The following is a 27834-nucleotide window of genomic DNA, read 5'->3' on the forward strand; positions in this document are numbered from 1 at the left end:
GATCACTCCAAACACCATCCTTGCGTTGTATTGTTGTGAGTTATTTTACCTGGGGAATGAACAATGTGCTGAGAGTGTGCTACAAGGGCAGGAACTGATTCTGGTCTTTCTTTGTGTTAACATCTGATTCATTGACTTGTGTCAAGCATCGACACAGTAAGCCATCACGATGGCTGCAATATTTTACTGGAGATCCAGTGGTTGGTGTGAGACAAAGGGTCAGATACTGCTTACAAAAGGTTTAAATTATAACAGTTTATTAAACCGTTATGTGCACAATACAATATCGTGTGAATAATATAGAAACACTGATTCCACACTAAGGTGTTGGCTTGTGAAGAGAAGCTCAGCTTTGTGCGCTGGTTGGTGAGGTAAGACCTTCAATCGTTGAATAAACCCTAAAATTGTGATTAATTTTCCCCGATGAAGACCTTCAAGAAAATAAATAAATAGCCTGAAGCTTCTTTCAGCTGAAACATCAAATACAAATTAGGGATATTGGAAATATATTGTCCATCAGTACGCTGGCCGCGAGGGGAGACTGATTATATGAGCGTCCTTTATTTGGGAGCACACTGGATACTGTGATGGAGGAGGGTGTGCAATGCTACACACCCCACTCCCAACTTGGAAAGAACACAGAGAGTTGAAGTATGGACCAACCACGATCTGATTGAATGATGGAACAGACTCAAGGGGCTGGACGGCCTACTCCTGTTCCTAGAATGCACATCCCTGGTGTGACATGCATTCCAAAGTACCTTATCAAAGGGGAAGCTGGGGAGCAGAACCATTCACCAGCGGTGTGAGGTCTTTACATTTCACCGACGTAACCTCAGCGGGTATGAACTTGGCAGCAGTGGAAACAAAGGGACAGGAGGAGGCCATTCAGCCCCCGAGCCTGCTCCGCCATTCAATCAAATCATGGTTTACATTACCTCAACTCTATTTCCCCACCTTTATTCCATATCCCGCGATACACTTACCCAACAAGAATAGACACCGCCCCATTAGTGTAATTGTGTACCTTACATTGTTAGCTATTTTCTTTCGAGGGAACTAATCAGGTTTTATTTAGAGCTGCTTTGGCTCCCAGATGACCTTTCTGGTGACGAGAGAATGCAGCCGAGTCAACACTGCAGCAAATTCCTTAATCCAGTAGGTTCACAGCTCTCCGATGATGTTTAACCAGTCAGCCGAGTTAGGACTTGGCAGCGGGAGCTGGGATTTATCCCACTCGGCTCTGGGTTAAGTTGCTAACTCTCGCCCCAACATGTTGGCTGGTCCCAGCTGATCAAATGGTGGGCTGCTTCCCAATACTCTACGCTGGTAAACTCAGAGGTTTGGGTACAGTGGTGCAGTGGTTATGTGACTGGGCCAATAATGAAGAGAGCGTGAGTTCAAATCCCAGTATTTGAATTCAGTTCAATCTGGAAATAAAAAGCTGGCATCAGTAAAAGTGACCATGAAGCTGTCGGATTGTCAGAAAAACCCAACTGGCTCAGGAATGTCCTTTAGGGAAAGAAACCTGTGATCCTAACTCTAGTCCTACAACAACGTGTTGAATCCTCGCTGCCTTCTATAATGGCCTTGCGAACCACTCAGTTATATCGAACTTCTGCAAAGAACTGCAACGGTTCAAGAAAGGCAGTCCACCGCCATCTTCTCCAGGGATGGGTAATAAATGCTGGCCTTGCCCGCAACGCCCACATCCCGAAAATGAAGCTTCCAGCAGAACCTCCACGCACACTCGGCATTCCGAAGCTTTGGCTCTTACCAACCAGCGCGTAGATTCACAACGGTAACTGGGATCTTCTGCCTGCGGGATGAGTCGGTAGATTGCTTTGACTGTGTCTGGAGAACCAGCTGATTCAAAACAACATCCGTAAAAGTCGCAATTCATCCAATTGTGTCGAGGCACAGAATGGGCTGTCGGGCTATGATGAGCATTCGACGCAGAATGTGACTCCTTTCTGGTGAAACATGTCTCGAGTTGTTGTATTAACCTCCCTTCTGCGATTTATAGTCCCCCAGGTTGTGACTGCAGTCAAATGTCGTACACAATAAAACACCTCACTTATTGAGTGTTCACCGCCATCGATTTTTCAGCAGTACAAGTCACCTCTAAAAAAGGAAGGAATTTATTTCAGTATTGGAGATAATCCCGCTGTGTAACAAAGTCACAGTGCTCTAACCCTGTCAAGTTAACACAACTTCACGCACTTAATTCTCTCTAGCACATTCTACTTAGAGATACTTTATAGAATATTCTACTCGGAGATTCTCTCCCGCACATTCTACTCAGAGATTCTTGCTAGTACATTCTGCCCGGAGATTCTTTCTAGAATATTCTGCTTCCGCCGTCCTTTCAGGCAGTGCATTCCAGATCATAACAACTCGCCGTGTAAAAACAAATCCTCAGACTGTTTATTTTGACAATGCCCTTCAATCCGCGCCCTCTGGTTACTGACCCTCCTGCCACTGGAAACAGTGTCTCCTTATTTACTCTATCAAAACCACTCATCATTTTGAACAACTCGATGAAATCTCCTCTTAATCGTCTCTGCTCTACATAGAAACATAGAAAATAGGTGCAGGAGTAGGCCATTCGGCCCTTCAAGCCTGCACCGCCGTTCAATGAGTTCATGGCTGAACATGCAACTTCAGTACCTCATTCCTGCTTTCTCGCCATACCCCTTGATCCCCCTAGTAGTAAGGACTTCATCGAACTCCTTTTTGAATATATTTAGTGAATTGGCCTCAACAACTTTCTGTGGTAGAGAATTCCACAGGTTCACCACTCTATGGGTGAAGAAGTTTCTCCTCATCTCGGTCCTAAATGGCTTACCCCTTATCCTTAGACTGTGACCCCCTGGTTCTGGACTTTCCCAACATTGGGAACATTCTTCCTGCATCTAACCTGTCTGAACCCATCAGAATTTTAAACGTTTCTATGAGGTCCCCTCTCATTCTTCTGAACTCCAGTGAATACCAAGCCCAGTTGATCCAGTCTTTCTTGATATGTCAGTCCTGCCATCCCGGGAATCAGTCTGGTGACCCTTCGCTGCGCTCCCTCAATAGCAAGAATGTCCTTCCTCAAGTTAGGAGACCAAAACTGTACACAATACTCCAGGTGTGGCCTCATCAAGGCCCTGTACAACTGTAGCAACACCTCCCTGCCCCTGTACTCAAATCCCCTCGCTATGAAGGCCAACATGCCATTTGCTTTCTTAACCGCCTGCTGTACCTGCATGCCAACCTTCAATGACTGATGTACCATGACACCCAGGTCTCGTTGCACCTCCCCTTTTCCTAATCTGTCACCATTCAGATAATAGTCTGTCTCTCTGTTTTTACCACCAAAGTGGATAACCTCACATTTATCCACATTATATTTCATCTGCCATGCATTTGCCCACTCACCTAACCTATCCAAGTCACTCTGCAGCCTCATAGCATCCTCCTCGCAGCTCACACTGCCACCCAACTTAGTGTCATCCGCAAATTTGGAGATACTACATTTAATCCCCTCGTCTAAATCATTAATGTACAATGTAAACAGCTGGGGCCCCAGCACAGAACCTTGCGGTACCCCACTAGTCACTGCCTGCCATTCTGAAAAGTACCCATTTACTCCGACTCTTTGCTTCCTGTCTGACAACCAGTTCTCAATCCACGTCAGCACACTACCCTCAATCCCATGTGCTTTAACTTTGCACATTAATCTCTTGTTTGGAACCTTGTCGAAAGGAGAACAATCCCAGCTTCGCTAGTTAAATAATTGAATAGTTATTTAATTGTTGTAAGTCCCTGTCACAGTTACCTGGTAGTGACTGCAGCTGATGCAGGCTAACTTTACAATACTTGGATGAATCGAGCTGGTTTCTAAGAGATAAGGAAGAAATAGAATTAAACTATAATTGTTATGACAGACGGACACAATATTCACAGGAAGTTCCACTGAACCCATGTCATTTTCAGGACTGGCCCTCACTGACCCTCAGACACACAGCTGTCCAACTGTGTCAGTGGGGACAACACAAAGCTTGCATTTAAAGAAATGCTGTTAATGCAGAAAAGCACCGCAGGGCGTTTCACAAAGGCATAATGAAAACAAATGGATGTTGAGCCTGAAACAGAGATATTGGGATTGGTGAGGAAAGCCTGGTCAAGTAGGTCGGTTTTAAGAAGCGTCTTAAAAGGAGGAGTGGGAAGCGGAGAGGTTTGGGGAGGGATTTGCAGAGCCTGGGGTCCAGGCAGCTGAAGGCATGGCCACCAATAGTGGGACAATGTCGGGGCGGGAGGGGTGAGCTAAACGCCAGAGTTAGAGGAATGGAAGGTTGTCAGGAGGTTGCACGGCTGGAGGGGGTTATAGAGATGGGGAACGGGAGACTGCAAAGGATTTAAAGATGAGGATGATAGTTTTAAACTTTGAGGCATCTGGGAATCCGGACCCAATGTAGCTTAGTGAGGACAGGAGCGATGGGTGAGGAGGACTTGGTGTGGGACAGGACATGGGCAACGGATCCTTGGCTGAGCTGAGGCTTGCAGAGACTGGAGGCCGACCAGGAGAGTGTTGGAGTAGCCGAGGCTGGAGGTAACAAAGGCTTAGATGAAGGTCTGAGCAGCAGATGGACCGAGGAAGGTGATATTCTAGAGGTGGAAGCGACCAGTCGCTGTGAGGCAGAGGATACACAGACTCTGTGACTGCGTCAGTGAAACTGGAGGGCTCTTTTAACCTATTTCAGCTGGTGGGAACCCCGCGGGATGAGGTGGAACGCCGGTTTTACACCCACTCGATATTACTCTTTAGTGACTCCAATAGAGCGTAAGGTCACACTGTGCCTGATCACATCAGTTTCCCGGTGGGCAAATTAGGTTCCAATTGCACCTCCCTGAGGTTAGCAGTGCCCAGAAAAAAAAACTTCATTTTGAAGAGAGGCGGTACAATTAGAAACATAGAAAATAGGAGTAGTAGGCCATTCGGCCCTTCCAGTCTGCACCGCCATTCAAAATGGTCATGGTCAATCCTCTATCTCAACACCATATTCCCGCTTTCTCCCCATACCCCTTGATGCCTTTTGTTTCTAGAAATCTATCTATCTCATTAGTTTTTCAAATGTCCTCTTTTCTCCTGAAGGACTGCTCTCTAGTTGGGGTAATGAGATCCACAGGCACTGACAGCCCCAATAGCAACCCCAACTGCCCATTACTCACATGTGAGCAAAGACAGCGATTGTCAACAGACTCTTCTACCATGGAGGGAATCGCTGCTGTGACTCATCCAATCTCGACATCCAATCGGGGGGTCGCTGGCTTATGATTATAAGCAGGGACAGTTTTTGATTTGTTTAGAATCAAAGACTATTACAGCACAGAGGGAGGCCATTTGGCCCATCATGCCTTGCCTGTGCCCAGTCTTTGAAAGCTATTCAACTGTCCAACTCAATACCCCACCGCCCCAACCCCCACCAGGCTCTTTCCCCATTTTCCTTTGCAAGTATTTATCCAGTTCCCTTTTGAAAGTCATTATTGAATCTGCCCCTTCAGGCAGCGCGTTCCTGTATGTGTCCCAGTTCCCAGCAATCTGATGGGCTCAAGGGTTCTTGGGAATCTGATGGTATTTAAGGCCCATTCCCACTGGGGATCTGATGGTATTTAAGGCTGATTCCCATTGGGAATCTGATGGTATTTAAGGCCCATTCCCACTGGGGATGGTATTTAAGGCCGATTCCCATTGGGGATTTGATGGGTATTTAAGACCCATTCCGATGGGAATCTGGTGGGTATTTAAAGCCCATTTTTATGGGAATCTGATGGGTATTTAAGGTCGATTCCCATGGGGATATGATGGGTATTTAAGGTCGATTTCCATGGGGATATGATGGGTATTTAAGGCCCATTCCCATGGGGATATGATGGGTATTTAAGGCTGATTCCCATTGGGGATTTGATGGGTATTTAAGGCCCATTCCCATGGGGATATGATGGGTATTTAAGGCTGATTCCCATTGGGGATTTGATGGGTATTTAAGGCCCATTCCCATGGGGATATGATGGGTATTTAAGGCCGATTCCCATTGGGGATTTGATGGGTATTTAAGGCCCATTCCCATGGGGATATGATGGGTATTTAAGGTCGATTTCCATGCGGATATGATGGGTATTTAAGGCCCATTCCCATGGGGATATGATGGGTATTTAAGGCCGATTCCCATTGGGGATTTGATGGGTATTTAAGGCCTTTTCTCATGGGAATCTGATGGTTATTTAAGGTCAATTTCCATGGGGATATGATGGGTATTTAAGGCCCATTCCCATGGGGATATGATGGTTATTTAAGGCCGATTCCCATGGGGATATGATGGGTATTTAAGGCCGATTCCCATGGGTATTTGATGGGTATTTAAGGCCGATTCCCATGGGGATATGATGGGTATTTAAGGTCAATTTCCATGGGGATATGATGGGTATTTAAGGCCCATTCCCATGGGGATATGATGGATATTTAAGGCTCATTCCCATGGGGATATGATGGGTATTTAAGGCCGATTCCCATGGGGATATGATGGGTATTTAAGGCCGATTCCCATGGGGATTTGATGGGTATTTAAGGCCGATTCCCATGGGGATATGATGGGTATTTAAGGTCAATTTCCATGGGGATATGATGGGTATTTAAGGCCCATTCCCATGGGGATATGATGGGTATTTAAGGCCCATTCCAATGGGGATATGATGGGTATTTAAGGTCGATTTCCATGGGGATATGATGGTATTTAAGGCCCATTCCGATTGGGGATTTGATGGGTATTTAAGGCCTTTTCTCATGGGAATCTGATGGTTATTTAAGGCCCATTCTCATGGGAATCTGGTGGGTATTTGAGGCCCATTCCCATGGGGATATGATGGGTATTTAAGGCCGATTCCCATGGGAATCTGGTGGGTATTTGAGGCCCATTCCCATGGGGATATGTTGGGTATTTAAGGCCGATTCCCATGGGGATATGATGGGTATTTAAGGCCCATTCCCATGGGGATATGATGGGTATTTAAGGCCGATTCCCATGGGGATATGATGGGTATTTAAGGCCGATTCCCATGGGGATCTGATGGTTTTTAAGGCCGATTCCCATTGGGGATTTGATGGGTATTTAAGGCCCATTCCCATGGGAATCTGGTGGGTATTTGAGGCCCATTCCCATGGGGATATGTTGGGTATTTAAGGCCGATTCCCATGGGGATATGATGGGTATTTAAGGCCCATTCCCATGGGGATCTGATGGGCTTGGTGGGCCAACTCCCCAGCAGCCGAATGGTTTGTGTGTGTTCTAGATCCTGGAATTGTGCTATGCCTGAGGGATTCAGTTCCCTGGCAGTCTGATCAAACTGTAGACCATTAGGCTGCTCGGCCCATCGATCCTGCTCCAGCACATTCTGAACACGACAACCCCGTATTACTTTAATCCCAATTCTCCACCCAACCCATCCTCCGGGCCCCATAATTACAGATGTTCAGGTTGATGTCAGCTGCCTTTCTGAACACAGGTACTGAAATACAAACTGAAATACGGCTACAGTGAAGAAATGCCATCCTAATTAAATACTAATTTGACATAGATTGTCGTAATGATATAAATGAAAATATATCAACACGTTTAATAGAGAAAAGGTGGAATCGTACCTTGCTGTCTGTGGAGTAAACGTTCCTGAATGGAAAAAGAAAGACAAATGATTTTAAGCACTGTCTCATTGCTGATTTCAGTTCCCATACACTTCACATTTCAGTTCCCATGCACTCACTGTGAGGAGTTAATAGTTCATTTGGTGCACTGTCTCATTCGAATGTTTATAGATGGAGCAGCCACAGGTCAGAGGCTGCGTATTCTGACTCACCTCCTGACTCCCCAAAGCCTTTCCACCATCTACAAGGAGTGTGATGGAATATTCTCCACTTGCCTGGATGAGCGCAGCTCCAACATAAGAACATAAGAAATAGGAGCAGGTGTAGGCCATTTGGCCCCTTGAGCCTGCTCCGCCATTTAATAAGATCATGGCTGATCTTCTATCTCAACAGCACGCCTTCACTTTCCCCATATCCCCTGATTCCCATACTATCAAAAAATCTATCGATCTCTGTCTTGAATATACTTAACAATTGAACCTCCACAGCCCTCTGAGGTAGAGAATTCCAAAGATTCACCACCCTCTGAGTGAAGACATTTCTCCTCATCTCAGTCCTAAATGGCCGACCCCTTATTCTGAGACTGACCCCTGGTTCTAGACTCCCCAGCTAGGGGAAATTCTGCTCACCTCATAGGACAATCCCCCCATTCCAGGAAAACAGTCTGGTGAACCTTTGTTGCACTCCTTCTATGGCAAGTATAATCCTTGCTTAGGTAAGGAAACCAAAACTGTACACAATACTCCAGGTGTGGTCTCACCAGGGCCCGATACAATTGCAGTAAGATATTTCAGGGGGCCGAAATTCCCACTTTCGATAAGGCCTCTGAACGGCGGAAAGTGGCGGCCACAGGCCAGCGTGAAATGGCCGCTGACTCTCCGTGGAGGAGCCGCCATTTTAGAAATTGCCCTTTCTCGCTCCTCCCGTTTTCCCGCCATGGCGTGCACGGGCCGACCCCTTACCATCTGGCGGGGAACCCCCCTCACAAAATTGACCTCGCAAAATGCCCCTTACCCAGAATTGCCCCGCCGGAGTGGTGCTGCAGGTCGGTGCCCCCAACAGCTTTTGCTGTCGGTGTACTCTGTGTGAAATGGCGGCCCGGCTGCCCTTAAAGGGGAGGGCGCACTGCCGCGGTTGCCTGTTTCTTTTCTGTCGGCCGACTGCTAGGTCGTCCCGACAATTATGCCCCTGCGTTCGGCCGGGCCACCAACGGGCAGCCTGGCATCCCCTTTTGGGTGCCAGGCTGTTGGCCCGGCCGAAACTCTGCCTGGTGGCCCAGTGGGCTGAATTAAAATCAATTCGCAGCGGCCCTTACCCTTTAACTGAAACCTTACAGGAATGTACATTTGTTGTAAACAATGTATTAATACCTTTCAATGTAGTTTCCCAATCTACCTTAGCCAAGTCTCCTCTCATTTAAGACCCTAGTTTCAGATTTAACAAAATCATTTTCAAACTCAATATAAAATTCTATCATATTATGGGCACTCTTCATTGGATAACAACACTCAAGAAGCTCGACACCATCCAGGGCAAAGCAGCCCACTTGATTGGCCCCCCATCCACCACCTTCAACACTCACTCCCTCCACCACCGGCGCCCCCTGGCTGCAGTGTGTAGTATCGATAGGATACACTTCAGCAACTCGCCAAGGTTTCTGCAAAACACGTGACCTCTACCACCTTCGAAGCATCAGAAAATCGAGGGAGAGACCTGAGGGGAGGCAGAAAATGAGAGGGAGAGATCGTCGAAGAGACAGGAAATCATAGGGAACACCATCACCTCCACATTCCCCTCCAAGTCCACGCCAGCCTGACTTGCTCTCTCCCTATGATTTTCTGTCTCTTCGACGACCTCTCCCTCTCATCTTCTGTCTCCTCCCAGGTCTTTCCCTCGATTTCCTGTCACCTCGAAGGTCTCTCTCCCTGATATCCCCTCCAAAGTTTCTACCTCGGATTTCCAGGCTCTTCCTAATTCCACTCCCTCTGATTTCCTGTCTACTCCCGATCAGTCCCTGTCATTTTCTGTCTCCTTTCAGTTCGCTCACCTTTTGATTTGTAGCTTCTGGTGTACCTTGAGGTTAGGCCTTCCCATCCTTAGTAACGTTATGTGACCCCCAAAATATATATATATATTTTAAATTAACACAATGTAAAATGATTACAGCGACATCGTCAGTCCTTGACTTATAATAACCTACCTCTTTTTCTCCTCCAGATCACTAAGCCAATAACAACCAGGATTATCAGCAGAAAACTTCCAACCAAAACACAGATAATAAATCTGAGCAGAGACCACTCCTCGTCGATGCCGGTGAAGTGGATGGCGTGGATGACACTGCCTTGGCTGTTGGTGGCCACACAGGTGTAGTTCCCTCTAAGCTTCGGGTCATGTAGTTCTCCAATGATCTGATACTTCCCCGGCCCTTGCATTATCAGTGTGTTGCTGCCATTCACGGGGAATCTGTTGTTCTGGGGATCAATCCACATGATGTTCGGGGAGGGTTCCCCTTCGGTGAGGCACACTAAGGTGAACTGCGTGACATTAACAACTTGGATGGACAGGTTGAGGATGGCTGGTGGGCCTGAGAACAAACAGGATAGACGCGCGGTTTAAGTAAGGCATTGACATAGAGAATCATAGAAAATTACGACACAGAAGGAGGCCATTCGGCCCATCGTGTCCGTGTCGGTCGAAAAAGAGCTATCCAGCCCAATCCCACCTTCCAGCATTAGGTTACGGCTCTTTAAGTGCACTTCTTAAATGTGGTGAAGGTTTCTGCCTCTACCACCCTTTCAGTGAATTCCAGATCCCCACTACCCTCCGGGTGAAAAAATGTTTCCTCATCTCCCCTCTAATCCTTCTACCAACTATTTTAAATCTATGCCCACTGGTTATTGACCCCTCTGCTATGGGAAAACAGGTCCTTCCTATCCGCTCTATCTAGACCTCCCATAATTTTATCTACCTCAATTAAATCTCCCCTCAGCCTCCTCTGTTCCAAAGAAAACAACCCCAGCCCTATCCATTCTTTTCTCAGAGCTAAAATTTTCCAGCCCTGGTAACATCCTCGTAAATCTCCTCTGGACCCTCTCTAGTGCAATCATATCTTTCCTGTAATGTGACCAGAATTACATGCAGTACTCAAGCTGTGATCTAATTAGTGTTGTATACAGTTCTCGTGCAATCTCCCTACCTTTATATTCTATGCCTCGGCTAATAAAGGAAAGCATTCCATATGCATGTTTAACTACCTTATCGACCTGTCCTGCTACTTTAAAGATCTGTGGACATACACTCCAAGGTCTCTCCACACATCTTCCTATCCTCCCATTTATTGTGTATCCATGACGAGGCCTTGGACAACGTGGACCATTTCCCATACCTTGGAAGCATACTATCAGCAAGGACAGACATCAATGATGAAGTCCAACACCGCCTTCAGTGTGCCTGAGGAAGAGAGTGTTCAAAGATCTCAAACCAGGCACCAAGCTCATGGTCTACAGAGCAGTAGTGATATCCACCCTCCTATATGCTTCAGAGACAGTAGGGGCCTCAAAGCACTGGAGAAGTACCACCAATGCTGCCTCTGCAATATCCTGCAAATTTATTGGCATGATAGGCGCACCAACGTCAGCGTTCTTTCCCAGGCCAGCATCGAGGCATTGACCACACTCAATCAGCTCCAATGGATGGGCCACATTGTCCGCATGCCTGACACTGGACTCCCAAAATAAGCACTCTACTTCGAGCTCTGTCACGGCAAGCGAGTCCCAGGAGGGCAGAGAAAACACTCCAAGGACACCCTCAAAGACTCTCTGAAAAAATGTAACATCCCCACCGACTCTTAAGAAGCCCTGGCGCAAGACCGATCAAAGTGGAAGAGAAGCATCCAAGAAGGCGCCGAACACTTCGAATCTCTTCGTCGCGAGCACGCGGAGGCCAAGTACAAACAGTGAAAGGAGCGTGCGACAAATCAAGCACCCCACCCACCCGTCCCTCCAACCACCATCTGCCCCACCTGTGACAGAGACTGTAGATCCTGCATTGGTCTCATCAGTCACCTTAAAACCTATATTCATGTGGAAGCAAGTTATCCTCGACTCCGGGAGACTGCCGAAGAAGAGAATTCCCTTGCCTTGTTGCCTCTCCCCTCTTCCGGATTGAATTCCATTTTCCACTTTTCTGCCCAACTGACCAGTTCATCGCTATCTTCCTGCAGTCCAGAATTCCCTCCTCACTGTCAACCACACAGTCACATGGAATGGTCTATCTCATGACTAATGCATCGATTCAGTGTATTTAAAGAAGTCAAGAACCCAGACTGGATGGCTCGCTGGGCAAGAAGAAGAAGCAGGTGACGGAAAATCATTGGCGAGACCGCAGAGAGGAAGATACAAAAATGATACTTCAGTCCCACTTCGGCGACTTGAGCACAAAATCCAGGCTGACACTCCAGTGCAGTACTGAGGGAGTGCCGCATTGTCGGAGGTGCCATTTTTCAGATGAGACGTTAAACCGAGGCTCCGTCTGCTCTCTCAGGTGGATGTAAAAGATCTCACGGCACTATTTCGAAGAAGGAGGGAGAGAGAAAACAGGGAATTATAGACCGGTCAGCCTGACATCAGTAGTGGGTAAAATGATGGAATCAATTATTAAGGATGTCACAGCAGCGCATTTGGAAAGAGATGACATGATAGGTCCAAGTCAACATGGATTTGTGAAAGGGAAATCATGCTTGACAAATCTTCTGGAATTTTTTGAGGATGTTTCCAGTAGAGTGGACAAGGGGGAACCAGTTGATGTGGTATATTTGGACTTTCAGAAGGCTTTCGACAAGGTCCCACACAAGAGATTAATGTGCAAAGTTAAAGCACATGGGATTGGGGGTAGTGTGCTGACGTGGATTGAGAACTTTGGCAGATAGGAAGCAAAGAGTAGGAGTTAATGGGTATTTTTCAGAATGGCAGGCAGTGACTAGTGGGGTACCGCAAGGTTCTCTGCTGGGGCCCCAGCTGTTTACATTGTACATTAATGATTTAGACGAGGGGATTAAATGTAGTATCTCCAAATTTGTGGATGACACTAAGTTGGGTGACAGTGTGAGCTGCGAGGAACATAAGAACATAAGAACATAAGAATTAGCAACAGGAGGAGGCCATCTAGCCCCTCGAGACTGCTCCGCCATTCAACAAGATCATGGCTGATCTGGCCATGGACTCAGCTCCACTTACCCGCCCGCTCCCCGTAACCCTTAACTCCCACTGGTTAAAAATCTATCTATCTGTGATTTGAATACATTCAATGAGCCAGCCTCAACTGCTTCCTTGGGCAGAGAATTCCATAGATTCACAACCCAATGGGAGAAGAAATTCCTTCTCAACTCGGTTTTAAATTGGCTCCCCCGTATTTTGAGACTGTGCCCCCTAGTTCTAGTCTCCCCGACCAGTGGAAACAACCTCTCTGCCTCTATCTTGTCTATCCCTTTCATTACTTTAAATGTTTCTAAAAGATCACCCCTCATCCTTCTGAACTCCAACGAGTAAAGACCCAGTCTACTCAATCTATCATCATAAGGTAAACCCCTCATCTCCGGAATCAGCCTAGTGAATCGTCTCTGTACCCCTCCAAAGCTAGTATATCCTTCCTTAAGTGAGGTAACTAAAACTGCACGCAGTACTCCAGGTGCGGCCTCACCAATATCCTGTACAGTTGCAGCATGACCTCCCTGCTTTTGTACTCCATCCCTCTCACAATGAAGGCCAACATTCCATTTGCCTTCCTGATTACCTGCTGCACCTGCAAACTAACTTTTTGGAATTCATGCACAAGGACCCCCAGGTCCCTCTGCACCGCAGCATGTTGTAATTTCTCCCAATCAAATAATATTCCCTTTTACTGTTTTTTTTTCCAAGGTGGATGACCTCACATTTTCCGACATTGTATTCCATCTGCCAAACCTTTGCCCATTCGCTTAACCTATCTAAATCTCTTTGCAGCCTCTCTGTGTTCTCTACACAACCCGCTTTCCCACTAATCTTTGTGTCATCTGCAAATTTTGTTACACTACACTCTGTCCCCTCTTCCAGGTCATCTATGTATATTGTAAACAGTTGTGGTCCCAGCACCGATCCCTGTGGCACACCACTAACCACCGATTTTCAACCTGAAAAGGACCCATTTTCCCGACTCTCTGCTTTCTGTTAGCCAGCCAATTCTCTATCCATGCTAATACATTTCCTCTGACTGCGCGTACCTTTATCTTCTGCAGTAACCTTTTGTGTGGCACCTTATCGAATGCCTTTTGGAAATCCAAATACACCACATCCATCGGTACATCTCTATCCACCATGCTCGTTATATCCTCAAAGAGTTCCAGTAAATTAGTTAACCATGATTTCCCCTTCATAGGAGGATGCTATGAGGTTGCAGAGCGACTTGGATAGGTTAGGTGAGTGGGCAAATGCACGGCGGATAAATTATAATGTGGATAAATGTGAGGTTATCCACTTCGGTGGTAAAAACAGAGAGACAGACTATTATCTGAATGGTGACAGATTAGGAAAAGGGGAGGTGCAACGAGACCTGGGTGTCATGGTACATCAGCCATTGAAGGTTGGCATGCAGGTACAGCAGGCGGTTACGAAAGCAAATGGCATGTTGGCCTTCATAGCGAGGGATTTGAGTACAGGGGTAAGAAGGTGTTACTACAGTTGTACAGGGCCTTGGTGAGGCCACACCTGGAGTATTGTGTACAGTTTTGGTCTCCTAACTTAAGGAAGGACATTCTTGCTATTGAGGGAGTGCAGCGAAGGTTCACCAGACTGATTCCCGGAATGGCGGGACTGACATATCAAGAAAAGGTGGATCAACTGGGCTTGGTATTCACTGGAGTTCAGAAGAAGGAGAGGGGATCTCATAGAAATGTTTAAAATTTTGACGGGTTTAGACAGGTTAGATGCAGGAAGAATGTTCCCAATGTTGGGGAAGTCCAGAACCAGGGGTCACAGTCTAAGGATAAGGGGTAAGCCATTTAGGACCGAGATGAGGAGAAACTTCTTCACCCATAGAGTGGTGAACCTGTGGAATTCTCTACCACTGAAAGTTGTTGAGCCCAATTCACTAAATATATTCAAAGAGGAGTTAGATGTAGTCCTTACTACTAGGGGGATCAAGGGGTATGGCGAGAAGGCAGGAATGGGGTACTGAAGTTGCATGTTCAGCCATGAACTCATTGAATGGTGGTGCAGGCTCGAAGGGCCGAATGGCTTACTCCTGCACCTATTTTCTATGTTTCTAAGAGCAGTGGAGTTCTCCCCAGTGTCCTGAGGACAATATTTATCCCTCAACCAATATCACTAAAACAGATTATCTGCTCATTATCTCAGTTATGGGACCCTGTTGTGTGCAAATTTTCTGTCGAGTCTGGAGGTGAGAAAGCCACGGATGGGAGTTTCAGCGGCAGATGGGCTGAGGTGGGGCAGAGATGGGCAATATTACAGAGGTGGAAGTTGCCGATCTTTGTGATGGAGACAATATGGGGTTGGAAGCTCAGCTTGGGATTAAATAGAATACAGAGGACATGAACGTTTGTGGGAAAGCTCTTAGAAATGATAATCTGGGACAAAGTTAACAGTCACTTGGACAAGTGTGGATTAATTCAAGAAAGCCAGCATGGATTTGTTAAAAGAAAATTGTGTTTTATTAACTTAATCGAGTTTTTTGATGAGGTAACTGCAAAAGCTTCGATAGAAATGTGAAGAGAAAAAGATGAGTGAAAACAAATGTAGATCCCTTGCAATCAGATTCAGGTGAATTTACAATGGGGAACAAAGAAATGGTGCACCAATTAAACAAATACTTTGGTTCTGTCTTCACGAAGGAAGACACAAATAACCTTCCAGAAATACTAGGGGACCGAGGGTCGAGTGGGAAGAAGGAACTGAAGGAAATCCTTATTAGGCGGGAAATTGTGTTAGGGAAATTGATGGGATTGAAGGCTGATAAATCCCTGGGGCCTGATAGTCTGTATCCCAGAGTACTTAAGGAAGTAGCCCTAGAAATAGTGGATGCATTGGTGATCATTTTCCAACAGTGTATCGACTCCTATGTATCTGTGTATCGGTTCCGATGGACTGGAGGCTAGCTAATGTAACATCACTTTTTAAAAAAGGAAGGAGAGAGAAAATGGGTAATTATAGACTGGTTAGCCTGACATCAATAGTGGGGAAAATGTTGGAATCAATTATTAAAGATGAAATAGCAGCACATTTGGAAAGCAGTGACAGGATCGGTCCAAGTCAGCATGGATTTATGAAAGGGAAATCATGCTTGACTAATCTTCAAAAATTGTTTGAGGATGTAACTAGCAGAGTGGACAAGGGAGAACCAGTGGACGTGGTGTATTTGGACTTTCAAAAGGCTTTTGACAAGGTCCCGCACAAGAGATTGGTGTGCAAATAAAGCACATGGTATTGGGGGCAATGTACTGACGTGGATAGAGAATACGTTGGCAGACAGGAAGCAGAGTCTGGATAAACGGGTCCTTTTCAGAATGGCAGGCAGTGACTAGTGGGGTGCCGCATGGCTCAGTGCTGGGACCCCAGCTATTTACAATATACATTAAACATTTGGATGAGGGAATTGAGTGTAATATCTCCAAGTTTTCAGATGACACTAAGCTGTGTGGCGGTGTGAGCTGTGAGGAGGATGCTAAGAGGCTGCAGGGTGACTTGGACAAGTTAGGTGGTGGAGGAGGATTTCCTGGAGTGCATAAGGGATGGTTTTCTAGACCAATATGTCGAGGAACCAACTAGGGGGGAGGCCATCTTAGACTGGGTGTTGTGTAATGAGAGAGGATTAATTAGCAATCTCGTTGTGCGAGGCCCCTTGGGGAAGAGTGACCATAATATGGTGGAATTCTGCATTAGGATGGAGAATGAAACAGTTAATTCAGAGACCATGGTCCAGAACTTAAAGAAGGGTAACTTTGAAGGTATGAGGCGTGAATTGGCTAGGATAAATTGGCGAATGATACTGAAGGGGTTGACTGTGGATGGGCAATGGCAGACATTTAGAGACCGCATGGATGAACTACAACAATTGTACATTTATGTCTGGCGTAAAAATAAAAAAGGGAAGGTGGCTCAACCGTGGCTATCAAGGGAAATCAGGGATAGTATTAAAGCCAAGGAAGTGGCATACAAATTGGCCAGAAATAGCAGCGAACCCGGGGACTGGGAGAAATTTAGAACTCAGCAGAGGAGGACAAAGGGTTTGATTAGGGCAGGGAAAATGGAGTACGAGAAGAAGCTTGCAGGGAACACTAAGACGGATTGCAAAAGTTTCTATATATATGTAAAGAGAAAAAGATTAGTAAAGACAAACGTAGGTCCCCTGCAGTCAGAATCAGGGGAAGTCATAACTGGGAATAAAGAAATGGCAGACCAATTGAACAAGTACTTTGGTTCGGTATTCACTAAAGAGGACACAAACAACCTTCTGTTTATAAAAGGGGTCAGAGGGTCTAGTAAGGAGGAGGTACTGAGGAAAATCCTTATTAGTTGGGAAATTGTGTTGGGGAAATTGATGGGATTGAAGGCCAATAAATCCCCAGGGCCTGATGGTCTGCATCCCAGAGTACTTAAGGAGGTAGCCTTGGAAATAGCGGATGCATTGACAGTCATTTTCCAACATTCCATTGACTCTGGATCAGTTCCTATCGAGTGGAGGGTAGCCAATGTAACCCCACTTTTTAAAAAAGGAGGGAGAGAGAAAACAGGGAATTATAGACCGGTCAGCCTGACCTCAGTAGTGGGTAAAATTATGGAATCAATTATTAAGGATGTCATAGCAGCGCATTTGGAAAGAGGTGACATGATAGGTCCAAGTCAGCATGGATTTGTGAAAGGGAAATCATGCTTGACAAATCTTCTGAAATTTTTTGAGGATGTTTCCAGTAGAGTGGACAAGGGAGAACCAGTTGATGTGGTATATTTGGACTTTCAGAAGGCTTTCGACAAGGTCCCACACAAGAGATTAATGTGCAAAGATAAAGCACATGGGATTGGGGATAGTGTGCTGACATGGATTGAGAACTGGTTGTCAGACAGGAAGCAAAGAGTAGGAGTAAATGGGTACTTTTCAGAATGGCATGCAGTGACTAGTGGGATACCGCAAGGTTCTGTGCTGGGGCCTCAGCTGTTTACACTGTACATTAATGATTTAGACGAGGGGATTAAATGTAGTATCTCCAAATTTGCGGATGACACTAAGTTGGGTGGCAGTGTGAGCTGCGAGGAGGATGCTATGAGGCTGCAGGATGACTTGGATAGGTTAGGTGAGTGGGCAAATGCATGGCAGATGAAGTATAATGTGGATAAATGTGAGGTTATCCACTTTGGTGGTAAAAACAGAAAGACAGACTACTATCTGAATGGTGACAGATTAGGAAAAGGGGAGGTGCAACAAGACCTGGGTGTCATGGTACATCAGTCATTGAAGGTTGGCATGCAGGTACAACAGGCGGTTAAGAAAGCAAATGGCATGTTGGCCTTCATAGCGAGGGGATTTGAGTACAGGGGCAGGGAGGTGTTGCTACAGTTGTACAAGGCCTTGGTGAGGCCACACCTGGAGTATTGTGTACAGTTTTGGTCTCCTAACTTGAGGAAGGACATTCTTGCTATTGAGGGAGTGCAGTGAAGGTTCACCAGACTGATTCCCGGGATGGCGGGACTGACCTATCAAGAAAGATTGGATCAACTGGGCTTGTATTCACTGCAGTTCAGAAGAATGAGAGGGGACCTCATAGAAACATTTAAAATTCTGACGGGTTTAGACAGGTTAGATGCAGGAAGAATGTTCCCAATGTTGGGGAAGTCCAGAACCAGGGGTCACAGTCTAAGGATAAGGGGTAAGCCATTTAGGACCGAGATGAGGAGAAACCTCTTCATTCAGAGAGTTGTTAACCTGTGGAATTCCCTGCCGCAGAGAGTTGTTGATGCCAGTTCATTGGATATATTCAAGAGGGAGTTAGATATGGCCCTTACGGCTAAAGGGATCAAGGGGTATGGAGAGAAAGCAGGAAAGGGGTACTGAGGTGAATGATCAGCCATGATCTTATTGAATGGTGGTGCAGGCTCGAAGGGCCGAATGGCCTACTCCTGCACCTATTTTCTATGTTTCTATGTAACAGAGGGTTGATGAGGGCAATGTGATTGACATGGTGTACATGTATTTCCAAAAGATGTTCAACAAAGTGCCACATAATAGGCTTTCCAGCAAATTTGAAGCCCATGGAATAAAAGGGACAGTGGCAGCATGGATACATAATTGGCTAACTGGCAGGAAACAGAGAGTAGTGGTGAATGGTAGTTTTTCAGACTGGAGGAAGGTATACAGTGGTGTTCCCCAAGAGTTGGTACTAAGTTCACTGCTTTTCTTGATAATTGTTACTGACTTAGACTTGGTTGTACAGGCCCCGCTGAGGAGGCCAACGCTACGTGGCGCATCCGCATAGCGCTCGTGCGCTACAGCGCACCTCCCCTTCAATTAATGGGGGGGGGGGGCCGCTGTGCACGCTGCAGGCTCTTTGGTGGCCACCACTGGGCTATCAGGGATCCACACCAGCGTCCCGGCACCCAAAACGGAGCGCTGCGCTGCACGGTTGACGCGCGGGACGCCCATTGTCGGGCCGATAAAAGAGTCGTCCGACAAATTAAAACTGCCGCTGCAGGCCTCCCCTCTAAGGGGCGTGCCGATGGTGGATGACCCGCGAAGCTGACATTGACATCCGCCCACGCCAACCTCGTGGCCCATGGGGCAATTTCCCCCACGCTGGTTGCGGGCCGGCCGACGGAGCTAATCGCGGGGCACAGCGCTGCCAGGACAGCGCCCTCCCAAACCTCCAGGGCAGTTTCCAGGCCCCCTTCTCCTGGGCGAAAACCCCATTGCGCCCCATTAGCACAACCCCGAGGCGCTAACAGGGCTATAAAAAGGGACAATTTTGGCCCCCATAGAGTACAAAATAAAGGAATTTCTGATGAACCTGTATAAAACACTGGTTCAGCCTCAACTGGAGTATTGTGTCCACTTCCGGGCACTGCACTTTAAGAAGGATGTGAAGGCCTTAGAGAGGGTGCAGAAAAGATTAACGAGAATGATTCCAGGGATGAGGGACTTCAGTTGCACGGATAGACTGGAGAAGCTGGGGTTGTTCTCCTCAGAGCAGGGAAGGTTGAGAGGAGATTTGATAGAGGTGTTGAAAATCATGAGGGATCTGGAAGTTAAAGTGAAACTGTTCCCATTGTCGGAATGACCGAGAACCAGAGGACACAGATTTAAGGTGATTGGCAAAAGAACCAAAGGCGACACGAGTGGTTAGGTTCCAGAAGTGGTTAGATTTTTACGCAGCGAGTGGTTAGGTTCCAGAATGCACTGCCTGAGAGGCTGGTGGAGGCAGACTCAATCTTAGCTTTCAAAAGGGAATTGGATAAGTAGCTGAAGGAAACAATTGGCAGGGTTACGGGGAAAGGGTGGGGGGTGGGACTAGCTGAAGTGCTCTTGCAGAGAGCCGGCATGGGCTTAATGGCCTGATAGCCTCCTTCTGTGCTGTAACTATTCTATGATCCTATGATTCTAATCTATGGTTCAGCTTGAGACAGTGGCCAGGAATGGGGTGTAGTTGGTTGCAAAGGTACGGAGGTTATGTTGGTGGCCAAAGACAATGGCTTTGGTCTTCCCAATATTTAGCTGGAGGAAATTGTGTCTCACCCAAGACTGGATGTCAGACAATCCATCTGAAAACACAGAGGCAACGGAGGGGTCGAGAGAGCTGGTGATGAGGTAGAACTGGGTGTCTTCAGCGTACATGTGAAAGCTGGCAATGTCACCAAAGGACTGCATGTAGATGAAGAAGAAGGGGCCTAGCATGGAACCTTGGAGTACAGCCAAGATGGCAATGCAGAGACAGGCAGAGAAGGCATTGTTCTGGCTGCACTTGCACAGGTAAGAGTGGAACCAGGTGAGGGCAATCCCAATGAGCTGGACAATGGAGGAGAGGAGTTGGAGGAGGATGGTATGATTGACCATGACAAAGGTTGCAGACTGGAGGAGGAGGAGGAGGAGGAGAGGGGGCTACTACAACAACTTGCATTTATGGAGCGTCATTAACATAGTAAAACATCCCAAGGTGCTTTCAGAAAGGCCACCCCACTGTTGCATGTTACAGAGGATCCCAGAGTTAATCGCGAGAGGGAGACACTTTCACCCATCAGTCAGACTCACGGCTGGTCTAACCCTATGCAGCAATTTAGGTTACTGTTGAATTTACCTGTTACTTCCAAGATGGTTCCCGGGTTGGTTTCATCCATGAAAGCAGGAAGACCCTGACGTTTGACTTCCACACGACAGAAGTACTGACTGTTGTCATCTAACATGGCGTTTTTCAGCTCTAACGAAGCATTCATTTGCCTGGGGTTCCCAGCCAGTCCGTATCGGTCATTGATGTTTGTGTGAACTACATTTTCGAAGTCCCCGGTAAAGGCCTTGACCCGGTTGGTCGAGTTGAACAGAACCGGCCCTTTATAAAACACCTTCATCTTCCAGATGACGGTAATCTCAACGGTAGTGTATTGAGAATAGGGGGAGTTGAACTTGCAGGGCAAAACGACAGAGCTTCCAACCATCCCGCTCACTCTCCTCGGCACTTCCACAGACAAAGGCACTTCATTACTTCCTGCAGGAACACAAGAGTCAGGGAGTCACTGAACTGCTAGTGCAATGGCCCTCAATGGAGTCTCCCAAATGACATCACTGTGGTTTGCCTTTTCTTATCGAGCCAAACAAAATTGAACAAAATTGCCCCTTTTCAAGAGAGGCACAACCAATAGAAAGCCAAATCATACAGAAAACAAAAGAATCTTATCAAAATAAATCATGATATTATTTACACCATCCACAATACGCTGCAGTCCCTGCGGTGCCCAGCAGTCGCAGAGAGCCTCAAGCGTATCGGCGGACACCGCATGCTCCTTCTCTAGGGCCACCCGGGAGGGGTGTCAGATACTATGCAGGAGTAAGGAGGAGAGCTGGAGGTATGACTGAAGATATGGCACAGTCGTGCAGTGGTTCTGGTACTGGGCTAGCCACCCAGAGGTTGTAAGTTCAAATGCCACCCATAGCAAGTTGAGACATTGATTCATTTGTCACCTGGCACCAGAGAAATGTAATGCATGTGATAGTCATTGAGATAGCCCTATTGGTGATAACTCACCTGGTTTACTAATGCCTTTCAGGAAGGGGCCCTGTTATATATGTAAACTTGTATTTACTCTGTACAGCCACCAGAGGGCTCATCCCCTGGAGTCCCAAGGGATCCTATAATCTCGTAGGAGCACAGGTATTTAAGGAGGCTTCACAGGTTGGAGAGGCACTCTGGAGAGCTGCAATAAAAGACTAAGGTCACACTTTACTTTGAGCTCATAGTGTTCAGTCTGACTCTTTCTCCATACGCTACAGCCCCTATGACCTACTCCTGCTCCTATTTCCTATGCAAGATGAGAAGCGAAGTGAGCAGTGAAATATCAGATCCGCGCACCCCTGAGCCTCAGAACCAGGGATGAAGGCCTTCAGTTAGGTGGAGAGGCTGGAGAAGCTGGGTTGTTCTCCTTCGAGTAGAGAAGGTTAAATGCGAGAATTAATAGAGGTGTTCAAAATGATATGGGGTTTCAATAAGGAGAAACTGTTTCCAGAGGAAACAGATTTAAGATCATTGACAAAAGAACCGGAGGGGAGTTGAGAAAAATGCATTTGACTCAGCAATTGGTTATGATCTGGAACGCGCTGCCTGAAAGGGCGGTGGAAGCAGATTCAATGGTAACTGAAAAGTGATTTGGATAAAAGCGTGAAAAATGCAGGGCTATGGGGAAAGAGCAGGGAGAGGGGGGCTAATTGTAGCTCTATCAAAAAGCCGGCACATGTGCACATGGCCTCCTTTTGAGCTGTGCGATTCTAACTTTGACGAGAAGCCAGAATAAATGAAGCAAGAATAAATTTAGCTTTAAAGTTTAACGTTTATTGAAGTGAATACAGAAGCTTAATCCTGAGGACTTCCTTCACTGTGGTTAAGCCACAGCTTCTTCCTGTATCCCTCATAAGTGTAGCGATCTGTGAGAATGAGCGCACAATGGGAACCAGCTAGTTGTGGCCGCGTGACACATACACCACCTACGCAACACATTTCACCCATCATCAAGCGTGGTATGTGACCAGGCCTCTGGTTTGTGATGATCAAGAGGTTGAAATTGCAGAATGAAAACCCCAAAACTCTGATAAGAATTCTGGAATCTCATGAAATGTACATAATTCAGTCACTGTAAAACAATGTCCCCTTTTTTTCAGGAGTCATGGAATACAGTGGGGTTTCCCCACTGCTCGCCTTATTTATATACACACGCACAACTGATGTCATTCCTTTGAATGCGGGGGGGGGGGAGGGAATGTTCTGGGGGAAGAAATAAACTCCGCGGTTTAAGTACACTCCCGTGGTAATTACGTGGCTGGATAAGGAAGTCAACATCTTGCCGTAATACAGCGCCGTTAATAACTGGAGAACCTAAAGTGCTTCACAACAGAGCGGCCTTTGAAGGGTTTGGGGAGATGACTACATGAAGGATCCAAAAGGTAGGTTGGGGAAGGCTCTTGAACATAGAGAGAGAAGCAGGTTTGGAAGTGATTCATTAGGGTCGAGACAGCTGAAGGCTTCAGCACCTTCCCACCCCCGATAGTGGAACAAAGGGAGGGTGGGTGAGTTCTTAGGGGGTCGATGCAGGGTCAGTGGAAATCCAAGGGTGCAGATTGGTGTAGAGTCGAATGGTTTCGTTCTATGCAGAAGAATTCTATGATCTGCCTCCTGTCCCACACTGCGTCCCGTTCAACCATCATCCGTTTCCTTACATTTTAAAAGTAATAATCGGCTTGCGTGTTCCCCCCAACACACCAAACTCAAAATCCTCCGTGGCCTTGCCCCTCCCCGACTCTGCCAACTTCCAGCACCAATTTAAGATAATTGGCAAAAAGTCCAGGGGGGGAGATTAAGTATTTGGTATGTACTTAAAAAGGAGACATTTGCAGGGCTGTAGGGAAAGAAAAGAAAGACTTGCATTTATATAGCGCCTTTCACAATCACCAGATGTCCCAAAGTGCATTGCAGCCCAGTTGAGTACTTTTGTTTGAAGTGTAGTCACTGTTGTAATACAGGCCTGTGCCAGATTTCTGAAAGAACAGGTCCCACTCCCCCATTCTTTCCTACATTACAACAGAGACTACACTTCAAAAATAAATGTACTTCAATGGCAGTAAAGTGCTTTGGGAGGTCCGGTGGCCGCAAAAGATGCTATATAAATGCAAGTCTTTCTTTTCTTTCTCTATAGCACGGCAAATGTTTCCTTTTTAAGTATATATCCAACTATTTCATCTCCCCACCAATCCCCTGGACTTTTTGTCAATTACCTCAAATCTGTTCTCTTGAATCTTAAACCTAAAGCATAGTTGAAGGTCTGTGATGTGTTTGGGGGAGTGGATGGGGGGGTAGATAGGGGTGAGGTCAGTCGTGGAGGCAGTCCTGGAGATAGACAGATGATGGGGGACGGGGGTGGGTGGGGGGATTTGAGGCTCAACTATTTTAGTTGTGCACTTTAAACAAATGCCTCCTGCAAGGGGGGTCACACTCCAAAATACATTCTTATTCCAGTGCCCTTTTTTTTGTGTGGGGGGAGGGGGTTTAGGGCACTAAAAGAGAAATTATACAAGTGCCCCCTGGCTAAAAGAGGGGGGGGGTGCCGGACACTAAAACCGGCAAATTAAACTTTAGACATAAAATCAAATTAAAATGTGGTTGGCGGGGACGATGATGCACTCCAGTCCCTCCGGCGCCCACCTCTCGCAGAAGGCCACGAGCGTACCGGTGGACACCGCGTGCTCCATCTCCAGGGACACCCTGGCTCAGATGTAACCGCGGAAGAGAGGCAGGCAGTCAGGCAGAACGACCCCCTCGACCGCCCGTTGCCTGGACCGGCTGATGGCCCATTTGGCCGTGCCCAGGGTGCAGTCCGACAAGGGGGCCTTCTGATCCTGCCCGCTCCCCTCCGCACAGGGTGCTCAAAGATCAGGAGTGTGGGACTGAAGTGCAGCCAGAATTTGAGGAGCAGCCCCTTCAAATAATGGAACGGGGGCTGCAACCTCGCACATTCGATTAAAAACATGGAACACGGACTCTTCCAGGGGTTTGAGGCTCCGAGCAGCTTGGAATGGGTTAAAATCAGGGGATTTCAACAAACCCCAATACTCAACATTTTAGGGACTTGCCCCAGCCCACCCTACACATCCCAATGATGAGTCTGCCAGAGGCCACTTCAATTTTGCTGGAGGAAGGAACTGAGGGCTCTGGATCGACCCCCTCCCTTCCCCACACCCAACCCCCCCCCCCCTCCCCGCATACATTGGAACCAAACCGGTTGGGTAGCCTCACATCCAGGCTCATTACTGTTCTGAACCATATCCACCTCTTCGCTCCTCACAATTGGAGCTTCTACCTGGACAATTCATTTCAGCCTACAATCCTCAATACTCACAACCTGGAACAAAAACCGCTAACCCTCAGCAGGTCAGACAGCATCCCACCAGCTAATACAAGTCTGGCCACTTTTCAGGTATAAACTCTTAGGGACATAGGAGGAGGCCGTTTAGCCCCTCGAGCTTGCTCAAACATTCAATCAGATCATAGAAACATAGAAAACAGGTGCAGAAGTAGGCCATTCGGCCCTACGAGCCTGCACCACCATTCAATAAGATCATGGCTGATCATTCACCTCTGTACCCCTTTCCTGCTTTCTCTCCATACCCCTTGACCCCTTTAGCCGTAAGGGCCATATCTAACTCCCTCTTGAATATATCCAATGAACTGGCATCAACAACTCTCTGCGGTAGGGAATTCCACAGGTTAACAACTCTCTGAGTGAAGAAGTTTCTCCTCATCTTGGTCCTAAATGGCTTACCCCTTACCCTTAGACTGTGTCCCCTGGTTCTGGATCATGACTGATCTGTACCTCAAATCTGATTTACCCGCCTTGGCTCCCTATCCCTTCATATTCTTACCCAACAAAAATCTATTAATCTCAATTTTCACATTTTCAATTGGCCTCCTAGCCACAACAGCTTTTTGGGGAGAGAATTCCAGATTTCCACGACCTCTTGTATGAAAAACTGCATGTTAATTTCATCCCTGAACAACCTGGCACTAATTTTAAGCATGTTCCCCCACCAGAGGAAGTAGTTTCTCTGCATCTATCATATCGATTCCTTTTAACATTTTGAATACCTCAATCAGATCAGCCCTCAGTGTCCTAAACTCAAGGGAATACAAGCCAAGTGTTTGTGACCTGTCCTCACAAATTAACCCTCAGAAGTCCCCAGAACTGAATATAATGGACAGTATTTAAAAGGGGCCAGCATTAGAGAAAAGGGGAAGAGGTGCGAACATAAGAATTAGGAGCAGGAGTCGGCGATACGACCTCTCGAGCCTGCTCTGCCATTCACTAAGATCATGGCTGATCTTCGACCTCAACTCCACTTCCCTGCCCAATCTGCATGTCTCTCCATTCCCCGAGAGTCCAAAAATCTATCTATCTCTGCCTTGAATATATTCAATGACTCAGCATCTACAGCCTCCGGGGTAGAGAATTCCAAAGATTCACGACCCTCTGAGTTAAGAAATGTCTTCTCATCTCAGTCCTAAGTGGCCCACCCCCTTATCCTGAGACTGTGCTGCCGAGGTCTAGACTCTCCAGCAATCTTCCTCGGTATTTTTACTTTCTTGATCTAAGCAGGTTGTTGAGCTAATCCAACAGAAAAGCTCCCTCCCTCTTCCCTTGCTCAGCTTGCCCTCCGAGCTGTATCAGCCGAGCTAGTTACAGACAGACAGTGACAAGTACATACCGGAGTTTGACACAGATAGCAGGAGTGGGAGCAGCAGGGAAACAATATCCATCTTCCACACGGAGCTCGGGACAGACGCTGTCTCAAAGTCTTTCTCTCTCTCTCTCTCTCTGTATAACCAGGAAATCAGGTGACTTCCTCCTTTGCATGCTTATATTTTAAAAAAATGCCTTCCTGGCAAACCGAAAGCAAAGCTGCTGAGCAGTGCCTCATCACCACAGAAAGCCCCTACTTATCTCATGTGAGTGAAGTTCCTTCAGCAAGCATCATCATCACAAGCAGCCCCTCAAAATCGAGGAAGACTTGCTTCCACTCCAAAAGTGAGTTCTGAGGTGACTGTACAGTCCAATACGGGAATTACAGTCTCTGTCACAGGTGGGGCAGACAGTGGTTGAAGGAAAGGGAGGGTGGGGCAGGTTTGCCGCACGCTCCTTCCGCTGCCTGCGCTTGATTTCTGCACGCCCTCGGCGACGAGACTCGAGGTGCTCAGCGCCCTCCCGGATGCACTTCCTCCGCTTAAGGCGGTCTTTGGCCAGGGACTCCCAGGTGTCGGTGGGGATACTGCACTTAATCAAGGAGGCTTTGAGGTGCAACTATTTTGTAGGAAACAATTAAATCAAGTGTCCCCTGATTAAAGTGCGAGGGGGGGGACACCAAGGACTTTCAAACAAGTGCCCCCTTGTTTTTTGGTTTTTTTTGGGGGGGGGGTTTGTTGAGGGCACTGAAACACAAATTATACAAATGCCCCTTGGCTAAAGTTGGGGGGGGGGGGGGCACTAAAGCCGGCACAATTAACAAATTAAACTTTCGACATTTAAAATCAAATTAAAATTTGGTTGTCGGGGGTGATGATGCACTCCAGTCCCTCCGGTGCCCACCTCTCGCGGAAGGCCGCGAGCGTACCGGTGGACACCGTGTGTTCCATCTCCAGGGACACCCTGGCTCGGATGTAACCACGGAAGAGAGGCAGGCAGTCGGGCTGAACGACCCCCTCGACCGCCCGCTGCCTGGACCGGCTGATGGCCCCCTTGGCCGTGCCCAGGAGCAGTCCTACGAGGGGGCCTTCCGACCTGCCCGCTCCCCTCCGCACAGGGTGCCCAAAGATCAGGAGTATGGGAAAGAAGTACAACCAGAATTTGATGAGCAGCACCTCGTAC

General features: G+C 47.2%; 1 protein-coding gene across 1 annotated transcript; it reads right to left on the reverse strand.

The window, feature by feature from the left end:
• Window positions 1-278: 278 nt before the first annotated feature.
• LOC139275950 (sialic acid-binding Ig-like lectin 15) lies at window positions 279-26763 on the reverse strand. The gene is made up of 6 exons (XM_070893232.1): window positions 26678-26763; window positions 21015-21419; window positions 9885-10268; window positions 7685-7709; window positions 3824-3885; window positions 279-2124 (listed from the first exon to the last, which is right to left on the reverse strand). Exons 1-6 carry the CDS (start codon window positions 26727-26729, stop codon window positions 2078-2080), a joined length of 975 nt encoding a protein of 324 aa, XP_070749333.1. The 5' UTR covers window positions 26730-26763; the 3' UTR covers window positions 279-2077.
• Window positions 26764-27834: the final 1071 nt, after the last annotated feature.

This window comes from Pristiophorus japonicus, chromosome 1, assembly GCF_044704955.1.
Source record: "Pristiophorus japonicus isolate sPriJap1 chromosome 1, sPriJap1.hap1, whole genome shotgun sequence".
NCBI classification, from domain to species: domain Eukaryota; kingdom Metazoa; phylum Chordata; class Chondrichthyes; family Pristiophoridae; genus Pristiophorus; species Pristiophorus japonicus.

Excerpts from the sequence above, each read along its gene's own strand:
- LOC139275950 (XM_070893232.1), bottom strand. The coding sequence starts at position 26,729 with ATGGATATTGTTTCCCTGCTGCTCCCACTCCTGCTATCTGTGTCAAAC. Across the intron at positions 21,420-26,677 it reads GCTATCTGTGTCAAACTCCG|GAAGTAATGAAGTGCCTTTG; the intron begins GTATGTACTTGT and ends GTGTTCCTGCAG. Across the intron at positions 3,886-7,684 it reads TTTACTCCACAGACAGCAAG|AAACCAGCTCGATTCATCCA; the intron begins GTACGATTCCAC and ends CTTATCTCTTAG.